General features: G+C 36.5%; 1 protein-coding gene across 1 annotated transcript; it reads right to left on the reverse strand.

The window, feature by feature from the left end:
- Nucleotides 1-662: 662 nt before the first annotated feature.
- adat1 (adenosine deaminase tRNA specific 1) lies at nucleotides 663-16,616 on the reverse strand. Its single transcript, XM_082160479.1, has 10 exons — nucleotides 16,486-16,616; nucleotides 16,251-16,395; nucleotides 16,097-16,165; nucleotides 15,960-16,014; nucleotides 14,783-14,913; nucleotides 10,130-10,697; nucleotides 7,416-7,561; nucleotides 3,794-3,893; nucleotides 3,540-3,626; nucleotides 663-900 (listed from the first exon to the last, which is right to left on the reverse strand). The coding sequence occupies exons 2-10, from the start codon at nucleotides 16,390-16,392 to the stop codon at nucleotides 768-770; spliced, it is 1,431 nt and encodes a 476-aa protein (XP_082016605.1). The 5' UTR covers nucleotides 16,393-16,395; nucleotides 16,486-16,616; the 3' UTR covers nucleotides 663-767.
- Between the last annotated feature and the right edge of the window lie 1,847 nt (nucleotides 16,617-18,463).

Consider the following 18,463-nt stretch of genomic DNA (forward strand, 5'->3'; position numbering starts at 1 on the left):
AACCTATATGACTTTCTTCCATGGAGTATATTTTGGAAGGCAATGAGGTCCAAGCAACATTGGACCCAAATAACTTCTGTAGTATAGACAACATCTATAGATATTGTATTAAAATATAGAAAATGTCTACTTTTTGGTTCAGCCATACAGGTTTGGAATGACATAAAGCAGGTGAATAACTGATGATGACAGAAGTTTCATTTTTGTTTGAACCTTCCTTTTATTAGTAAAAATATAAACATGGACAAAACATATACCTTTGAGCAAAGTTCTCCTGATAATGAAAACCTGTTATTGTCCTAAACCCATATTTGCAAAATGTACAATCTACTCTTGCTCACTCTAAAGCCCTTCATGACCAGGGGCTTTCAATCCACAAACAAGTTATATGAAAGTGTAATACGATAGCTTTTGTGTAAAAAAAATAACAATAATTAAAAATCTTCCCCTGTCGCAGGACATTCAAACTTGGTTGGCCATGAGACATGTGAAAGCCAATGGTTTTTGGCCTCAATGAATTGCTATGTCAGTGAATAATGATTTGAATTTCAGCTCAAATGTTCCTCACACAAAACTACTGTATGACTTGGGATGCAGCACATTTATGGTTTATAGCCCCTGGTCACTGCATGCTTTTGATGTATGAAAAAGAACAGCGAGAGTCACTTTTATTACATTTATTAATGTGAACCGTGCTGAAAGGACAAGCTGCGGCTTCTGTTCATGTGATTGGTTCAGGACACTTGTATGGTGTAATGTGCGATCCGCTAATGAAAGCGCAGCAGTTCTCGCGGGCCGCGGGGCCACAGTGGGAAGGCCTGCAGTCGCAGCTGTGTCCAGGCCTGCTGATACACTCCTGCAGCCTGCTTATAGTCCCAGTAGGTCCTCAAATCTTCCCCACTTCAGCAAGCAAAGAGAAGAAACAAACACGTCCATCAGACACAACACATACACAAACAACACCTGCGCACCGCATGAGATGTCAGAGGTCAACGTGCATGCATGGCATCACATTTCTGTTTCAAACACACAATCTAAGGCTAGAAACAAACTTTACACAAGTTTGCAAACAGGCAAATGGCTGACTCTGGTTTAAAAACTGGTATATGAATAATTGAATCTCGACAGTATTAAACTTTTACACGAAATACAACAAAAAGTTAAAAACAGTGATGAACAGCAGTGTCTAACTAGACGTGTCTATAAAAAAATAGATACTTGACGCCACAAAAACTTTTGCAACAATAACAAGCCTTGAGAGTTCATTTATTTAAAATGCAGTTAAAATGTGCCCACATTTTTTTTATTTATTGTTTTTTATTCATTTATTTGACAAAGATATGGTCAGAGAAAAAGCCCCTGTATGGGTTTGTGCCTATATTATATTTATTTCATATGATAGAGTTAAGCAATATCACGAGCGGGGGAGATGGTTTTTTTGTTTGTTTGTTTTTCTCGAATATCAGCGTGATGACAGATGGGATTGATTATATTCAACATTTCAATAAACAAGAAGTTCATATTGTGTTACATTTAAGACTCAATATTTACATAAAACAATATCTGTTTTTTCTCTATTTTACCAAGAAATAGTTCCAAACAAAGCCACAGAATATGAAAAATATGAAAAGCTTTGGGCATCAGCTGTCCACAACAGGCTAAAACCTGAAATGGTACCAGCACAGAAACACACAAAATATCATCTAATTGTAAAAATAAGTCAGAAAATATCAATTGAATATTAATTATTGTCAAAAGCCCAGAAAATATCAAGAAATTATTTTTCTTCTATATTGTACACCCCAAGTTCCAATAGGCAGGCACAGATGTTAAGGCCATCTACTGCATGTCACTCACTGCACTTAGACACATTTCGGAAACACAACAACAAAGCATTTGTGTTTGGGGCCTTATTAATCATCTGGAAATCCAGCCATCAGTCTCAGTAAAATCTTACTGTCGGAATAATGCAGAAATCCTTTGATGATGAGACTGTGAAAGTGGACGCAGGGTGATGGATGTATTTGCACATGGAGTGTATAAATAATGTGTGTCCTGGGATCTTTGTGGACGGATTGTTCTTTGCTCTTGTGTGAGTCTGTCAGCGCTGTAACACGAGCTGGACATTGGGCAGGATCACTTCAAAGATTCAAGAACTCTGAACAGAAGAACACTGTTCCCTGAGGTCAACAACTAACAAAAGTCTACTGTTCAATAATCATGTTGCTTTACAGGAATAAAACACCTATTATTACATATATAACACACATGTACAAAAAAAATGTGTAATTTTACACCCTGATGCAGTAGTCTAAAACCAAACAGAGTAAAGAATCTGATTACCAAGATTTATGTCAATATGGATTTATTGAGAGGCTCTGGCTAGTTGTTACGTGGGAAAGGACTCCATCTTGATGCCTATGAGTCAAGAGTCTAATAACACACATGCTTGTTTTCTCTATAGGGGTTTGTTGGTTTCATTTTTGTGAATGATGTCTTCCACTCTAAAATGTTATCATATTTTAGTACATATAACAACATATTTTAGTAATAACTGTAGGCTAAGCATTGGGACATAAAACCACACTTTAAGTATTAAGTATTAAGATGAGGATATTATCCATAAATGGCAGGTAGGGGAAAGTCATGTTTAACCATTTATTATTATTTTAACCTAATTAATGAACCCAAACCTCACAGTGTGACAACACGTGGGTCATTTGTGTTCATTGAACTATTTTCTTGTTCAAAAGCTTTTGTAGACGAGACTCTTTTTGAGCTGTTCACAGCAGAATTGAACTCTGTTTGCATCACTGATTCATTATTTTCCTGTTATCACTGTAAATCTGCTTTGAAACAATCTGTATTGTATAAAACGCTATGTAAATAAAAGTGACTTGACTTTAGAGTAGAGGTGTAACAATATATATCGTGTCACAATATATCGTAATACAAAACTGCAACAATATGTATTGTGAATAGTTCACCCAAGATTAAAATTATTGTGTGAGAAAAGAGTTGTGTGTGTGTCAAAGAAAAGAGTGTGTGTCAAAGAAAGAGTTTTTCTGTCAGTACTACATTAAACTACTATATATAATGTTGAATATAATGTAATGGGGGGATATTTGTGGCTCCTGATAATGCCAAATATCTTCTGTTACCAGTAAAAAGTGTCCTACATTATTTTAAATATACCTAGTCAGTGTCAGAGTGCAAGCATATTCGTCTAAAATAATTCTGTATTTTCAGCTTCAGAATCATGAATATTTTTATTCTGGTGTCTATATTGTCCTGTGCATTGGGTTTCCAGCAACAAGTCCAAGCCTATTCATATACACACACAATGTAATATCAAATTGAGCATTTTAATCAACAGTACATTTTTTGTTAATCTCTTATCATATGTGTTGGAGTATCACAATAATATTGTATCATGAGTTTAGTACCTTGATATGTATCAAATCGTGACTTGAGGGTATCGTTACACCCCTACTTTAGAGTAAAACTATTCCAGGTCTCCCCTACATTAAAACACTCACCGGAGGGTCTCTGGAAGCTGAGAGTCTTCAGTTGCTGCCCTGAGTTTCAGAAACGAATGAAAGAGCTCCACTTTACTGATTAAAGATCTACACATGGAGAAATATGAAACAAAACGCGTGAGCTCAGAACTGGTTATTGTGGTGACAATGTTTTGTGATGACTGTCAACTTACAAAGTAACATTCTGAATGCATACAGCACATCATATCACATGTTATTCTTGGAATGTAAATAATTCGTTATCCTGAGATCACCTTGCTTGCAATGTTCCCAAAGCTTTCTTCGTCACTCCCTGTTTATATCCGTTGGCAGTGACATCTAGAGGATGCTGGGACACTGCACACCAGCTGATGGCTGCAAGAATATTCATAATTCTGTTAATTCAGGAAAGCAGGAGAATACCCCAGATCATTAACTATCATTATAACAAGGCCTTACTATGCAATATCTGCAAAGAAAATGAATGAAACCAAATCATAACAGACCAAAGAATGACGAAACCTTCAAAAATGATTCTTCTGCTGAACTACTTTGGAGGAGATTTTTGATGTTCTGTGTGACGGTAATTATTTTTGCTAAAATAATTTTTTCCCTTTTTTGCAAAGTCTTGGGCTTACTGAAAGAAGTTCTCTACAGTAGCAGCAGTGCTGCAGGGATTATGTATTTTTGTAGGCTAAAACCCGGAAACTACTTTGCATTTTAGCATTTACATTTCCATCAGCTCAAAGACAATGAGGTCTTTCGTTAAATGCCGGGGAAAAGGTCTGTGGTTAAAGGCAGGATAGGTGATCTGTTCCAGAAACGTTTTTTTGTTATGCTTGTTGAAATTCACATCCTGATAGCAATCACTAAGTTAAGTAGTCTAAATGCATTAAAATGTCAGTTTAGATCTTCTGTGGAAGGAGTAGGACCATAAAATGTTCGTCCACTGCGTTCCGAGGGCAACGATGCGTTGTCCTACCTGCCTGACATCACACGTCATCAGTGCGTTTCATGCTATGCAGAGTTAGACAGACGTCAGTCACTGAGCACCGCAAACGAAACAGCAGCCATCTTTTACAGTTCCTCCTGAACCAAAACAACAAGCATATGCCACGTTCACACACTAACTACTGTAATCTGGAAGAGATGGAAACCTGTAATGTTATACTCGAAGCGATTAATGACTCGAATTTATGTGTTTCAATGGCAACGCTATCAACGCAGAAATGAATCTGCAGCAGTCAGGTGGTACAGGCAAAGACTATAGAATAACACAAGACTCGTCACTCGTATTGTTTTGAATGGGGAAAAGTGCAACGCTCAATATGGCGGAATAAGTCCTGACTTCTAAATAAGAGCCAATCGCCGATTGGTGAAGTCATTGCGTCACTGCAGCTGCCGTTAGAAGCTCCGGATCCTATAGAAACAGTCAGACACACACTTCCACTGCGCATTAGCTTGATCCAGCCTGGAAAAAATCGTTTTTTTGTCATGAATCGAGCATTTAGAAACAAAAAATATGAGATAGTTGTTGTCAGATTTCATTGGTGATTTCAAATATGAAATTTAATCGTAAGCTTGGCGAACAGTTTTGGAGAATTTGATGTTTCCCCATTCAAAGAGATAGGAGCTGTACTTGCACGCCCGGGAGGCATTTCAAAGATGGCCGCCGAGTGAATGAGAGATGCTCTGAAGGGAGGGCGGGATCTTATGCTTTCAAAGCTAGCTCGCTATTGCTAGCCTCTCTGAAAATCCCCTACCCTACCTTTAATAGTCTTATTTCCTCAATATTATTATGTAGTCTTTTCTTCCCAGTTGTGATGTATATCTGAGTGATACAGCTTCTGGAATGTGAAAAAAATGTGGGGCGGGTCTTGATTTCATCCTTGGGAGATGACTGGATAGAAGGAAGTTGGCCGTTGCTGTCTAAACAAAGGCAGATCTGAATGCCAGTTTGCAGGCAGTTGTGGAAGATATTTAGTCCCGCCCTCCACCGAGACACATGTCATGAAGAAAACAGATGCCGTTTTGAGGGGGAGGGGAAGCTTAAGGTTTTTTATAAAAGATTATAAGTGTACATGATTTTTTTTAATAATGATTTGCGTGGATAAATCATGTATAATAAACACTGCAACATTCAGTAAAAAAAAAAAGAATATTCAAGTGTTTAGAATATTTTAATATATTAAATATTGTACTTGTCTTGAAAAAGGCAGTTGTTAATAAGTGTCTAAATGGGATTACAGAAGTTGTCGGGAACATTAAACATCATCGACCAAACATGGTAAATTCTTCTAGTCACTAGTCCACTTTCACAGCTATGTTGTGTTTATAATCACACTCTAGCAAACTATAACTCAAACTTTCAGGGAAAATGTTTTGTTGTTTTTTTAAAATAAAGACTGAAAAAGTTAATGGTGGTGAGATTGAAGCCAATGGGAATCAGCTAACTAACAGGTTGGCCTACAAAAATATCACTGCAGTGCTCTATTCATTTTAAACTCATAAAAATAAAAATTTAATTCTAAAATGTTAATCGGTTTGGGTGATGACACAATTTTCAAATTGTCACTTTTTATCATTACAGGGGACAGAAATGAAAGAGTGTATCATATACACCAAGCAAGGGCAAGATTTTTTATTTATTTATTAATTGTTTAACTTAAAAGGATAGTTCACCCAAAAATGAAAATTAGCCCATGATTTACCCACCCTCAAGTCATTCTAGGTGTATATGACATTCTTCTTTCAGACGAATACAGTCGGAGTTGTATTAAAAAATGTCCTGGCTCTTCCAAGCTTTATAATGGCAGTTTCCGTTTTGAAGTCCATAAAAGTGCATCCATCCGTGATAAAAGTGCTCCACACTGCTCTGGGGGGTTAATAAAGGCCTTCTGAAGTGATGTGTTTGTATAAGAAAAATATCCATATTTAACATGTTACAAAGTAAAATTCTAGCTTCCTGCCAAACAGCCGTACGCAGTCAACTTATGCCTAACGCGCAACTTATGATGTCAGAAGTAGCGTAGTGCGTCATGGCGTAGCGTAAATATCAGCAGTGCGTCGCATTACTCGCATAAGTTGCGCTTTAGACTTAAGTGGAATCCGTATGTTCGTTTGGCCAGAAGCTAGTTATTTTACTTTATAAAGTTTTAAATATTAATATTTTTCTTACACAAACTCTTCGCTTCAGAAGGCCTTTATTAACCTCCCAGAGCCGTTTGAAGTTCGTTTATGTTGGATGGATGCACTTTGATGGACTTCAAAACAGATCAGCCATTCAGTGCCCATTATAAAACTTGGAAGAGCCAGGACATTTATTTATTATAACTCCGATCATATTCGTCTGAAAGAAGAATGTCATATACACCTGGGATGACTTGAGGGTGAGTAAATCATGGGCTAATTTTCATTTTTGGATGAACTATCCCTTTAACACAGCCTGCTCAACACAGTCCTAAGAATGATATATGACAGATCTGAAGGAAACGCCAGCAGCTGAAACAGACGGACCATTGTGACCCTGTCTACAGCAAACGTCATGCTACGTCAAAAGCAAAAAAGAGCCATTATAAACAGAAAAAAACACACCAACACACCAACTGACGTGTCCACATGCTGTCACTGTAGTTGTGAAATCTGCTTTGGGATTATGTACACAATACATTTAAGATTAATGTTTGAACATCTAACATTGTGAAACTTTTCTACACAGAGTGTGTCCATTGACACATTCAGTGTAGAGAGCGTCACTGGCTTTATTTGCTTTTGACGTAACATGCCAGTCAGGATACAAGCCTGAAACTCAAAGCCTGAAATTCCAGCTGAATTCATTACAAAAATTTGTGCAGTTATAAAAATTAAATTAATGAATGAATATGTTTGTGTGCTCACCTGCCCCACAGGGAGATATTCTGCCCTGTGTGTGTGTGTGTTTGGACTCTGTGTGTGTGTGGTTGTGAGTAAATTCCAGACTGGCCTGCAGAAGCTCTGGAGCTTGTATGGAGAAACCTGATGGCAAACCCCTCACATGAGAACATCTATAAGAGAAGATAAGTGAGTTTTAATTATTTTAATGGAACAATTTAAAATCAGCATGAATTTAATGTCTTTTCTTCCCTGTTGTTATGTATATCCGAGTAAAACGGCCTCTAGAAGGAGATAAAATGTGGGGTGGGAGTGGGACTTGATTTTGTCCTCGGGATTTGATTGAATCGTAGGAAGTTAACTAAACGAAGGCAGATCTGAATGGTAGTTTGCAGGCAGTTGTGGAGGATATTAAGTCGAGCCACTGACACAAACGTCATGAAGAAAACCGATTCGAGGGGGAGGGGAAGGTTAAAGGTACAATATGTAGTTTTCCGCCGCTAGAGGTCGCTAACCTCTTCAGAACAATAACAAAGGCGTAGATTGATGATGCAGTGAATGAGAGGAATCATAGAACTTGTCGTCATGCCGATGGATCTAACAGAAGCAGGTCGCGATTGCTAATGAGAGACAGATATCAGCGCCACACGCGACCCGGGTCCCGCGGATATAAAGGAATGAGGACATTTCATTCTACCGAACTAACAGCAAGTGCTGAATAATACTCACACAGGTCAGTTTATTAGACTGATTAAAACTGTGAGTTAATGCAGCGCTGTTTCACTTGGTCTACACTATCACACTAAACTGCATTTGAGTGTGTTTAAAGTTATAATGTTATTCTATGTGTTAGTTTGTTGGCTTTATGAGACTAACAGTAAGCTAGATCAATATTAGACATGTCTGTCGCCATGGTTACTATGGCAGTATAAGCGGAAACCAGGGGACTATTTAACTATTTATACAACTATTTAAAATTGTGAATTTCTCTGAATTTACAAATTCTTGGAAACATTTAGAATAATGTAAGTACACAATTGAACGAAATATATAACACTGTGCAAGTGGTTTTTGGATATTTTAATAAAAAAATCGTACATATTGTACCTTTAAGGATTTTGCTCAAATATTATGAATCATGAAACATGAATAAAAAAAAATAAAAAAATGATTTACACAGATAAATCATTTATAATAAACACTGCAACATTCTGTAAAAAAAAAGAATAGTCCATTTTGATTTTATGGTGACTTTAACATAATTTGTTACTTATATGGCTGCTTTTTATGTCATTCCTCTTCCTCTTCCTCTTTCCCTGAAATCTGTCTTTTTACAGATGACATTTTTTTTTAAGAAAACAAAATGCATTAAAAAAATCCCCTTCCTCATTTAAATGATTGTAAATATAACTGTATAAATACTTTAATGTTTGATATATTAAATTATTATGAATTAATCATATTTATTATTAAATGTTATAAATATTTATTGAATATTAATTTTGTTTTGATGTGCATACAGTGTTTGCATAATTCTCTAAAAGTTCTGTATGTAAAATACTTTCTTCTTAATATGCAGACACATCAAGTGGCTCAAACATTGCTCTGTTTGTTTAAGCATTCTGACTAAACCAATTACAAAACTACTAGTATACTTCATGCAAAGTAGTGTACTACATTACTGATTTTGAAGTTGCTACATAAATATATATTTTTTAAAATGTAACAAAACATTTATTTTCAAATTAATATAAAAACTACATTTAAAGAAAAATTTATAAAACATTATTTAAAAAAAAAATTTTTTTTTAAATTAGCAACATCTAAGAACAAGCTTAGTTATCCAGAATTCTTCCGAATTTTGTGTAGGGCAGCAAGAAAAACAAAAACAACCCAGTTTCAATACAAGACCCTCTGGAGCTCTAGCATGTGGAAAACGTGCGCTATTAAACAGAGGGTTTATAAGGTCATTTCTGGCTTTTTGGGTGTAACTCCTAAAAAAAGTGAACACTGGTTGAAAATCAGCATAAAATGAAAAATGGAAAAATAACTAAATGAACACCTGAACTAAGACAAAATTCCAGTTTAAGCATAACAGCATTCCAAAAAACACTAAGAAATCTGATCTCTGGTTAAGCTTTTATATGGCCTGATACACCTGTATGTCTAGTAGGCTGAGACTTTAACTAAACACACACTTAAAGCTGTTACAGCACAAGTGTTATTTGAGCAGTGGGGAGGAAACTCTAATTTAAATGTGTATTTAAAATTTTAAATGATAGCCTATTATGTATAACATGTGGCCAAACCTGTGTGTGTGTGTGTGTGTGTGTGTGTGTGTGTGTGTGTGTGTGTGTGTGTGTGTGTGTGTGTGTGTGTGTGTGTGTGTGTGTGTGTGTGTGTGTGTGTGTGTGTGTGTGTGTGTGTGTGTGCGTGTGCGTGTGCGTGTGCGTGTGCGTGTGCGTGTGCGTGTGACCGTGCAAAGTAAACTTTGTCTTGGACTTCTAAAATACTGTTCCTTTATATTAGCGATTATACTTATATTACATCTGTTAATCCACCAGTGGTTCCCTCAAGATTTTCCTATGGGTTTTTATAATGAGGTTTTTACAGTTATGAGTAAAATAAGGCCTTTGATAAATTTAAGTTGATGACACTTGGGCATTTTGCTCTGCAGTGTAAATTACACAAACCCAACGTTGCACAATGTTAGTATGGTATTTAAACATAGCAACACTTACCGTGTTATCAGTGCTCTCTGCATTGCCTGATGGTTGTATAGACCCTTCCCAACCACCACAGCACTGAAATAGATCGGTCCTTGCAGGTAATGAGACAGCAGGGCACCCTGGAAGCCTAGAATGGTCCAGCGGGTAAGTTTATCACTGCACGAGAGAGAAAGTGTTCGTTCCCCACGGCCTGGCTTAACCCTCAAAACCCCAACATTGTGATAGAGTATTCCAGGCTTGAGAGGGTCGGTTGGGCCATCAGGGACACACTTTGCCCCAGTGCGGTGGAGGTCCGACGGGTAGACTTTCTTTACATCCGGTTGATAGTATGAGACTTCATTTAATTGATTATGCTCTTTGTTTTCTGTTATAACTTCATGCTCATCGGCATCCCCTGATTTTCTGAATGATGAATGGTTGTCACTTGTCTTCATTCCAGGACCCTGTCTGGTCTCCTCTAATTCACTCTCAGCGTGTCGCTTCAGGCCTCGTCTCTCTGATTCTTTGTTCTGAACTGCCTTTACTGGCTCACAGGGCTGCGCTTGACTGCCAGTCATAGGGAATATGGAGGCATCACCACCTGAGGATACATTAGCAAAGCACTAACTGACAAGATATACACACATATACACAATAAATATGAAGATAAAAACACATATACTGACCCTAACTATATGAACAATTGAATTATCGTATTCAATTGTTTCAATCAAACCCACTGCCACAGGTGTAAAAAAATTATAATAATAACCATGCAGTCTGCATTTACAAACATTTGTGAAAAAATGGGTTGTCCAAAAGAACTCAGTAATTTAAGAATGGTGCTGTGATAGGATGCCACCCTGGCAATAAGTCAGTTTGTGAAATTTCATCCCTGCTAGATATTCCACGGTCAACTGTGAGTGATTTTATTAAAGTTTAGAAACAGAAACAACTCAGCCAAGAAGCAGAAGACCACGTAAAGTCACAGAATGAACTGGTCATCGAGTGCTGAGGTGCATGGTGCATTAAAGTCACCAACTTTCTGCTGATTCCACTGCTGAAGAGTTCCAAACTTTTATTGGTATTAATATCAGCACAAAAAAACTGTGAGGCGGGAGCTTCGTGGAATGGGTTTCCATGGTCGAGCAGCTGCATGAAAGCCTCACATCAACAAATTCAATGCCAAGCGTCGGACGGAGTGTGTAAAGCACATCACCACTGGACTCTGGAGCAGTGGAAACTTCTAATCACGCTTCTCTGTTTGCCAGTCTGAATGGTCTGGGTTTGGCGGATGCCAGGAGAACGTTACCTGCCTCACGAGTCACTGCATCGTGCCAACTGTACAGTTTGGTGGAGAAGGGTGTTATTGAGTATGGGGCTGTGTTAGCTTAGTGTGTTTACCCTTCCTTCCAGTCAAGAGAATCTTAATGCTTCAGCATGCCAAGACATTTTGGACAATGCTATGCTTCCAACTTTGTGGGACAGTTTGGGGACGGCCCTTTTCTATTCCAGCATGACTGTGTCCCAGTGCACAAAGCAAGGTGAATGAAGACATAGTTGGCTGAGTTTGGTGTGGAAGAACCTGATTGGCCCACACAGAGCCCTGATGAACCGGATGAACAGGAACAGAGATTGTGAGCCAGGCCTTCTCGTCATAGGCGGAGAGTGTGTAAGGCTGGGGAATGCTTTGCCAAAAATGCACCAGCACATTTAAAGGGGTCATATAATGCCATTTTTGTACAAGCCAATATGATTCTTTAGGGTCTAAATTAAAAGTTTGTAATATACTTTAATTAAAAACAGCTCTGTTTTCAGCACGCCGTTTAAGTGCATGTGTCTTTAAATGATAATGAGCTTTGCTCACCCCGCCCCTCTGTTCTGTGTGGACACCGTTTGTAATAATAACACAATAACCATAACGCGTTGTTCATTATAAACGTGGGATTATGAATTATATTGAGAACGTTGTACATAGAAAACATGCCGTAATGTACCTGAGTGTAAAAATAGCTGCATTCATCGTGAAGCATGCAAGCGATTTGCAAAGATTAATATAAAGATTAATATAAAGGTCAATAAAACGTTACACTCACTTCAGTTCTCCTGGAGGTGCAGCAGGAACACGAATAGTTGGTACCGATCCTTTTTTCAGGAGCAGCTTCTTAGCAAAAACAGCTTTATTACTGACCTAGTTTATAAAGCAGTCTGGTGTGTGAAATGATTCACGCTCGCAAACATGAAAGCATTGACGTTGATCGTGAGTAATATTCCCTTCGAAAAAAAACTCAGCCACTGCGTCTTCAGCGGTTCGGATTTAGGAACATCAATATGACTGCTGTGTTCGTTATTACACCCAAGAACAGAACACCGCCATTCTGCTCATAGACAGACAGTGCTCCAGCTATCAACAATGACTGCGCCGGTCCGCACGGGCTATGATTGACAGCTCGCTCACGAGGGCGGGTCTGTGTTGAAACGCTCCTGTCAATCAGCAATTGTGGGAGGGGCGTCGATTTTGTGACGTCACAATATCGAACAGCTTGATTTGAGATGGGGGGAAACGTATAAGATTTAAAAAAAAACACTGGATGGATTTCTATCATTTTATGATGGTTGTGTACAGGCACTGCCAACACACATTTCAGTACAATCAACTTGTAAAAGTGCATGTACCATTATATGACCCCTTTAAACTAAATCTAGTAATAAAGTTAAAAATTTTTAAAATAAAGTGTCGATTGCGGGCTTGAAACATTAAATTTAGATCTGCTTATGTTGCATCATACTTTTTACGTGATCTGTTGAGATGCAATGGCCAATCAGAGGCATTAAGATAATCGCTGAAACACCGGAGTTTTGTTCAGTGCGCGAGCTGAACTCTGAATTATGACTGAATTCTGATTATGTATACTTTAATCATAAACCGATAAACAGATTTGGTGATTGTGCTCTTGACAGCGTTGAAACTAATATAAATAGTTTTTTTTTATTTACAACGTATTTTTGCAGCGTTGACCAATGTAGCCAATCACAAACATATCTGATGATTTCTTGAACGCAATGGTCAATCAGACGTGTTTAAGTTAGAATCCCCTCAACACTTAATACGCCGGAGTTTTTGTCCAGTGCTGAGATCCGCACATTCAAATTCTCTCGTTATAATTTAACTTGTGGCAAAAAAGTGTAGACATTATGTAGGCTAAATAAGTTATTCATTGTACAGTCAGCTTAATCGATTAGCAGAACTTTGTGTAAAGAGGAGTGATAGCTTAGTGATTAGCGACTGTATGCACGCTTAGGTGATATATAATCCATTCAGTATTTGAAGAAAATGTATGTTTTGCTGCAAGGGTAAGGCAATGGTTAGGCTATTTATTATTCGAATCTAGTCTCTTTCCCAGTGACATTCATCTGACCTTTTCTCTTTTGTATTGGCTCCCTTCCCTCTCTTTCTACATCTAGCCTAGAGTTGGTTCACTCTCCGCCTATGCTTCTCATCCATAATCAGTGCCTGACCTCATAAATGCTCTACTGGATGAAAGGGCAAAAATTCCAACAGAAACACTTGAAATCTTGTGGAAAGCATTCCCAGAAGAGTGGAAGCTGCAAAGAGGGGACCAGTCGGTGTGGTCAGGTGTTCCAATACTTTTGTCCATATAGTGTGTGTGTGTGTGTGTATATATATATATATATATATATATATATATATATATATATATATATATATATATATATTAGTACTGTTCTGATTAAGCAATTTCATATATTTACATATGATTCCAAAGGTTGGTTATGTTGTTTCCTTCATGATCAATGCAATTAATGTTTCTATGCCTGAAGAGCAAGACTAAATATGATTTTTTAATTTTTTTTTATGAATTCTTCAACTGTAATTAAAGGGTTAGATCAACCAAAAAAATGTAATTCTGTAATTATTTACTCATCCTCATGTCATTCCAAACCCGTAAGACCTTCGTCCATCTTCGCAATACAAATTTTGATGAAATCCGAGAGCTTTAGTAGTAAACTGTGCAGCGCTTCCAGGTTTTACTTCAGAACGCCAGGTCATTATTGGCTGACGTGGTTCATGTGAGCATTACGACACATGTATGAGATGCTGGCGTAGGAGCTAGCCAATAATAAACCGGCGCTCTGACGTACTACCTGGAAGCACTGCACAGTGAACAGCGTAGCAGACTGACACGGAAGAGAAGAGAGTGTTGGATAAAGTCGTTATCTTTGAGGGGTTTTGCGCACAAAAAGTATTCTCGTCGCTTCATAACATTAAGGTTGAACCACTGTAGTCACATAGACTTTTTTAACGATGTCTTTAATACTTTTCTGGGCCTTGAAAGTAGTAATAACATTGTAGTCAATGGAGGGACAGAAAGCTCTCAGATTTCATAAAAAATATCTTAATTTGTGTTCTGAAGATGAACGAAGGGCTTACGGGTTTGGAACGAGTAATTAATGAAAGAAACTAACTCTTTAAATGTAATGACTGATAATTTTCCTTGTTTTACTTTTTGGTTTAAATATTTGATGACTAATTTTCTAAAACATAGGAAATATAGTAATAATAACATAAGAGAAAGAGTATACAAATATTTGACTGTTAGTGCACAGCAGAGACCCTTTTTAACTAAACAAATATTTACATGCAAGACATAAAGCTGGACTCACAGGGTGTTTGACTGGTGAAGAAAAGGAAAGAAACTCCTGGTTTAACTGTCCATTTTCCCTTTCCGGCTCCAGGACAGAAGACATCGGAGCTCTGGCCACTCACAGCCCTGTGCAGCTGCTCCGTCAGATACCTGAGCAGAGAAACATCAGTGTGGCCGAGCAAACACTCAAGTGCACAGATTCATTTCAACTGTTATTACTTTAAAACCAAATTTAGTCTCAACAGTGTGACCAAGAAGCACATTCTTTTGATTTTAATTTTTACATTATTGGTGTCTCATGAATCGAGACATTTAATTATTATTTGCCTCGCAGAAAAATGACTAATTCACATCTATAAAACTGTTTACATTTTAGTACTGTTACATTAAATGACAATTTTTATTTCTTGTACTCAGTTTCTATATATATTTCTTATGTTTAAAAAATATTGATCTTCTATCAACAGATTGATTATTGGACCAAGAAAAATAAAATCCTCTGAAAACAAGTCTTAATGTCTTATAAACTATATGGTTAGGGGATTTGTACAGTTTTCTTGTTTTAGGAATATTTAGATGTTTAAGGAAAACAAGAAATATATTTGTTAAGACTGATTTGTTGCACTGTAAAAACATCAAAAGCAAGCCAAGTATCGCAAAAAATAAAAATAATCTTAAAAATGTGGTCTATATTTGGATAGCAGTTCTAATGGGCTTCCATTACAACAACACACATGAACTTCAGTCATCCAGAACACAGGTTACAGGACATAACATCCGCTTGACGCTTGTCAAATCCATGTACAAATATAGAAAGGTAAATGCATAAATCCATGCCCATAAGATATGTTTACAGTGTGAGTGTAACTGTGAAGGATTGTGATAATAAGGAGCAGCTGGGTTTGTGTTTGTGAATGCATCACAAATGCAAAGAAGTTCTGGTAACGCTTTACAAATAAGGTTCATTCATTAGTTAACATTAGTTAACCACATTAGTTAGCATGAACTAACAATGAACTGCATCTTATATGTTAATTTCAACATTTACTAATACTTTATAAAAAATCTTGTTAATATTAGTTAATGCACTGTGAACTAAATTTAACAAACAATGAACAGCTGTATTTGTATTAACTAAACTTAACAAAGATAAACTGATACTGTGTTACCTAAGTTCTGATGTCATGCGAAATTACCTGACACACCCCCTTCGAGCAATAACCTCAGCATGACTGTCATTCAGAATATCACCTGCAAATCATCACAATACAAAATATATGAGATTGCAAAGTAGGTTAGTATTTGACAAATTGTTTAAATCTTTTACATTTACCCTTCACACTCATAGCAGACTGGCCGATGCATTTGGTGCCCGTCCCCAAAGACACAACCTGCTTTTGAACTGAGATTAAATGGTTAAAAGGGCATTTTGAAGTTTTCATATCAGCGTTAATGAGATGAGCACTTAGTTAAACAGTATGGCTAACCTGTCTTCTGGTCTGAGCTGTCAGTCAGCAGAACTACAGCAGCCAGTAGAGTCCACTCTCTGCCCGCCTCTGGCTTTCCTCTCTTAGGGAGTTTATTAAAGTTATTATAACACAAACTGGCAATTTCATCAGGACTCCACATGATCTGATGGTACACATGAACAGTAGAAATTCATGATGAGACTTAACATGTGTTTTTACTACATTACTGTTAACGCAGTATTTGTGTACTCACACTTAAATGCCTGGTTAACACTTACGAGTTACGGATGCAAATATAAATTCAGTAGGTCATAAAAGTGTTCTTCGTGTGCTTTCTCGTGTCTTGGGAAGAAGTCTTGCACCCACAGCAGAAGTAGAATACGATATCAAAGATTTCAAAATAAGAGTCTCCACATTCGCTCGATAGAGGGCGCTTTAATACAAGCCAGCGTCTGTTCGATACAGCTACTCTTCCATTGAACTGTATAAATGTATTGAAAGCAGAGTTCTAGATATTAATTTATTGTTTTATTTGTAAATAAATGAAGTAAAGCAACAGCTTAAACAAAAGTGAACAAACAGGCAATTATTATTATTCACTGACAGTGGCAGAATCAAAGCTTGCTTTAAACGTTTTAGTGTATCTTGACAACGTTACATTTTGTTTTTTGTTTGTTTCCATCTCAGTCAACACTGTTGGGGGTTAAAATAAGCCCACATTTATTACAAAAATGTTGTTCACTTTAAAGGACAGCATTTGTTCTCAGGTAAATAAATAATTATTTAATTACTTAAAGCCTTTATATAAACGTGTTTTGTTGCATTAATTGTGCCTTGTCATTTACCTTATAATGCATTGGATGAATAACTGTAAGCACATTACAATACATTATAATACTTATATATTAATCATCACACCTTTAGAATGCAATAAAACAGACAAACAACCAATTTCAGATGCAAGAAATCTGCTAATATTATAATGCATTTGAACTTTGTTAAAATTATTTATGAAAATGTAATTATAACGTATATTATGAATAGAATGCATTATACATAAAGTGTTACCAAATACAGTATTTTAATATTTTCTTCACAACTATAATAAATTAAATAAACAGTGTTTTAATAAATTATCATTTTTAGATGAGTATTTATCACATAAAAAACAGTTAACTGTTAAAATATTACGTTATAGATCTGACTGATCGACTCATATTGGACATCCTTATTGTTTACAAGCAATCTTTTCTCTAAGAACAATATTTAACTGAAATAGCCCTAACTGAAAATGTAGTCTATTGATGGAAGTCCTAAATGTATCATAAGCACTTTCAGTAATTGTAGACTGTTCCTCCAAGTCACCATTTCCAAATTTAACCTGAAAATGAAAAAGATTACAGATTAGCAGGCAAAAGAGAAATATTCTTGCCCTCTTGATATTTTAATATAATTGTCAAACACAAAAAAAAAAAAAGATGTGTTCTTTAATAAAGGGCACTTCTGACTACTTAAAATTAAACATTACTAATAAAATATAATGATATAAAGATAAAGGCCTTCATTAGCCTTCAAATTAACTTTGGTATATTTAAAAAATGTATTCTTGATATTGTGTGCAAGTAATAATGTGACAATAATTATCTCACTTTTGTGGAAAAACGTTAAATAGGTTTTGTACACAACTTAGTTAACTGGCAATCAACCTAACCTATGAATTGTGAAATTCTAAAAATTAAAAAACAGGTAAATTGTCTGCTTCTGAATGCAAATGATCTACTACTGACTGTTTTGGTAATAATCAAAAAGCGGCTCTGAGATCATCAGGTAGAAATCGTAAAATATATTAAAGCCATATTGGAATTACTGTAATTATGAAATTCTGACTTGTAGAAAGTGTTCTTAAAATAAACTAAAAACCTGAAGAAGAAAAAAACTGTTTAAATGTAGCTTATGTAGTTAAATAAGAGATAATTAAGGCATCTGCAAAACAGCCAGAAACGCATAATCATGAGTCCAAGGATGTGGAACCTCCAAGATGTCCGCTAACAATTATGTTAATCACAACATAAATGTCAGATCTTCAAACGCTCACTCTGCTGCACAGGGAGAACAGTGCTCCCATTTTCTCATTTCCATTATAATTAAATATAAACTCAAATATAAACTTGGATAATAGTTGTTTAAAGGTGCAGTAAGCGATTTCTGAGAAAAGCTGTTAACAGTGGATC

Source organism: Leuciscus leuciscus (genome assembly GCF_965113295.1).
Source record: "Leuciscus leuciscus genome assembly, chromosome: 25".
NCBI lineage: Eukaryota > Metazoa > Chordata > Actinopteri > Cypriniformes > Leuciscidae > Leuciscus > Leuciscus leuciscus.

What these genes read in the sequence shown, in the direction of transcription:
- adat1 (XM_082160479.1), bottom strand. Translation starts at nt 16,392, where the DNA reads ATGTGGAGTCCTGATGAAATTGCCAGTTTGTGTTATAATAACTTTAAT. An exon ending in CAGCTCAGACCAGAAGACAG is followed by an intron (nt 16,166 to 16,250) that starts GTTAGCCATACT and finishes ATTTAATCTCAG; the next exon opens with TTCAAAAGCAGGTTGTGTCT. An exon ending in GTCTGCTATGAGTGTGAAGG is followed by an intron (nt 16,015 to 16,096) that starts GTAAATGTAAAA and finishes GATGATTTGCAG; the next exon opens with GTGATATTCTGAATGACAGT.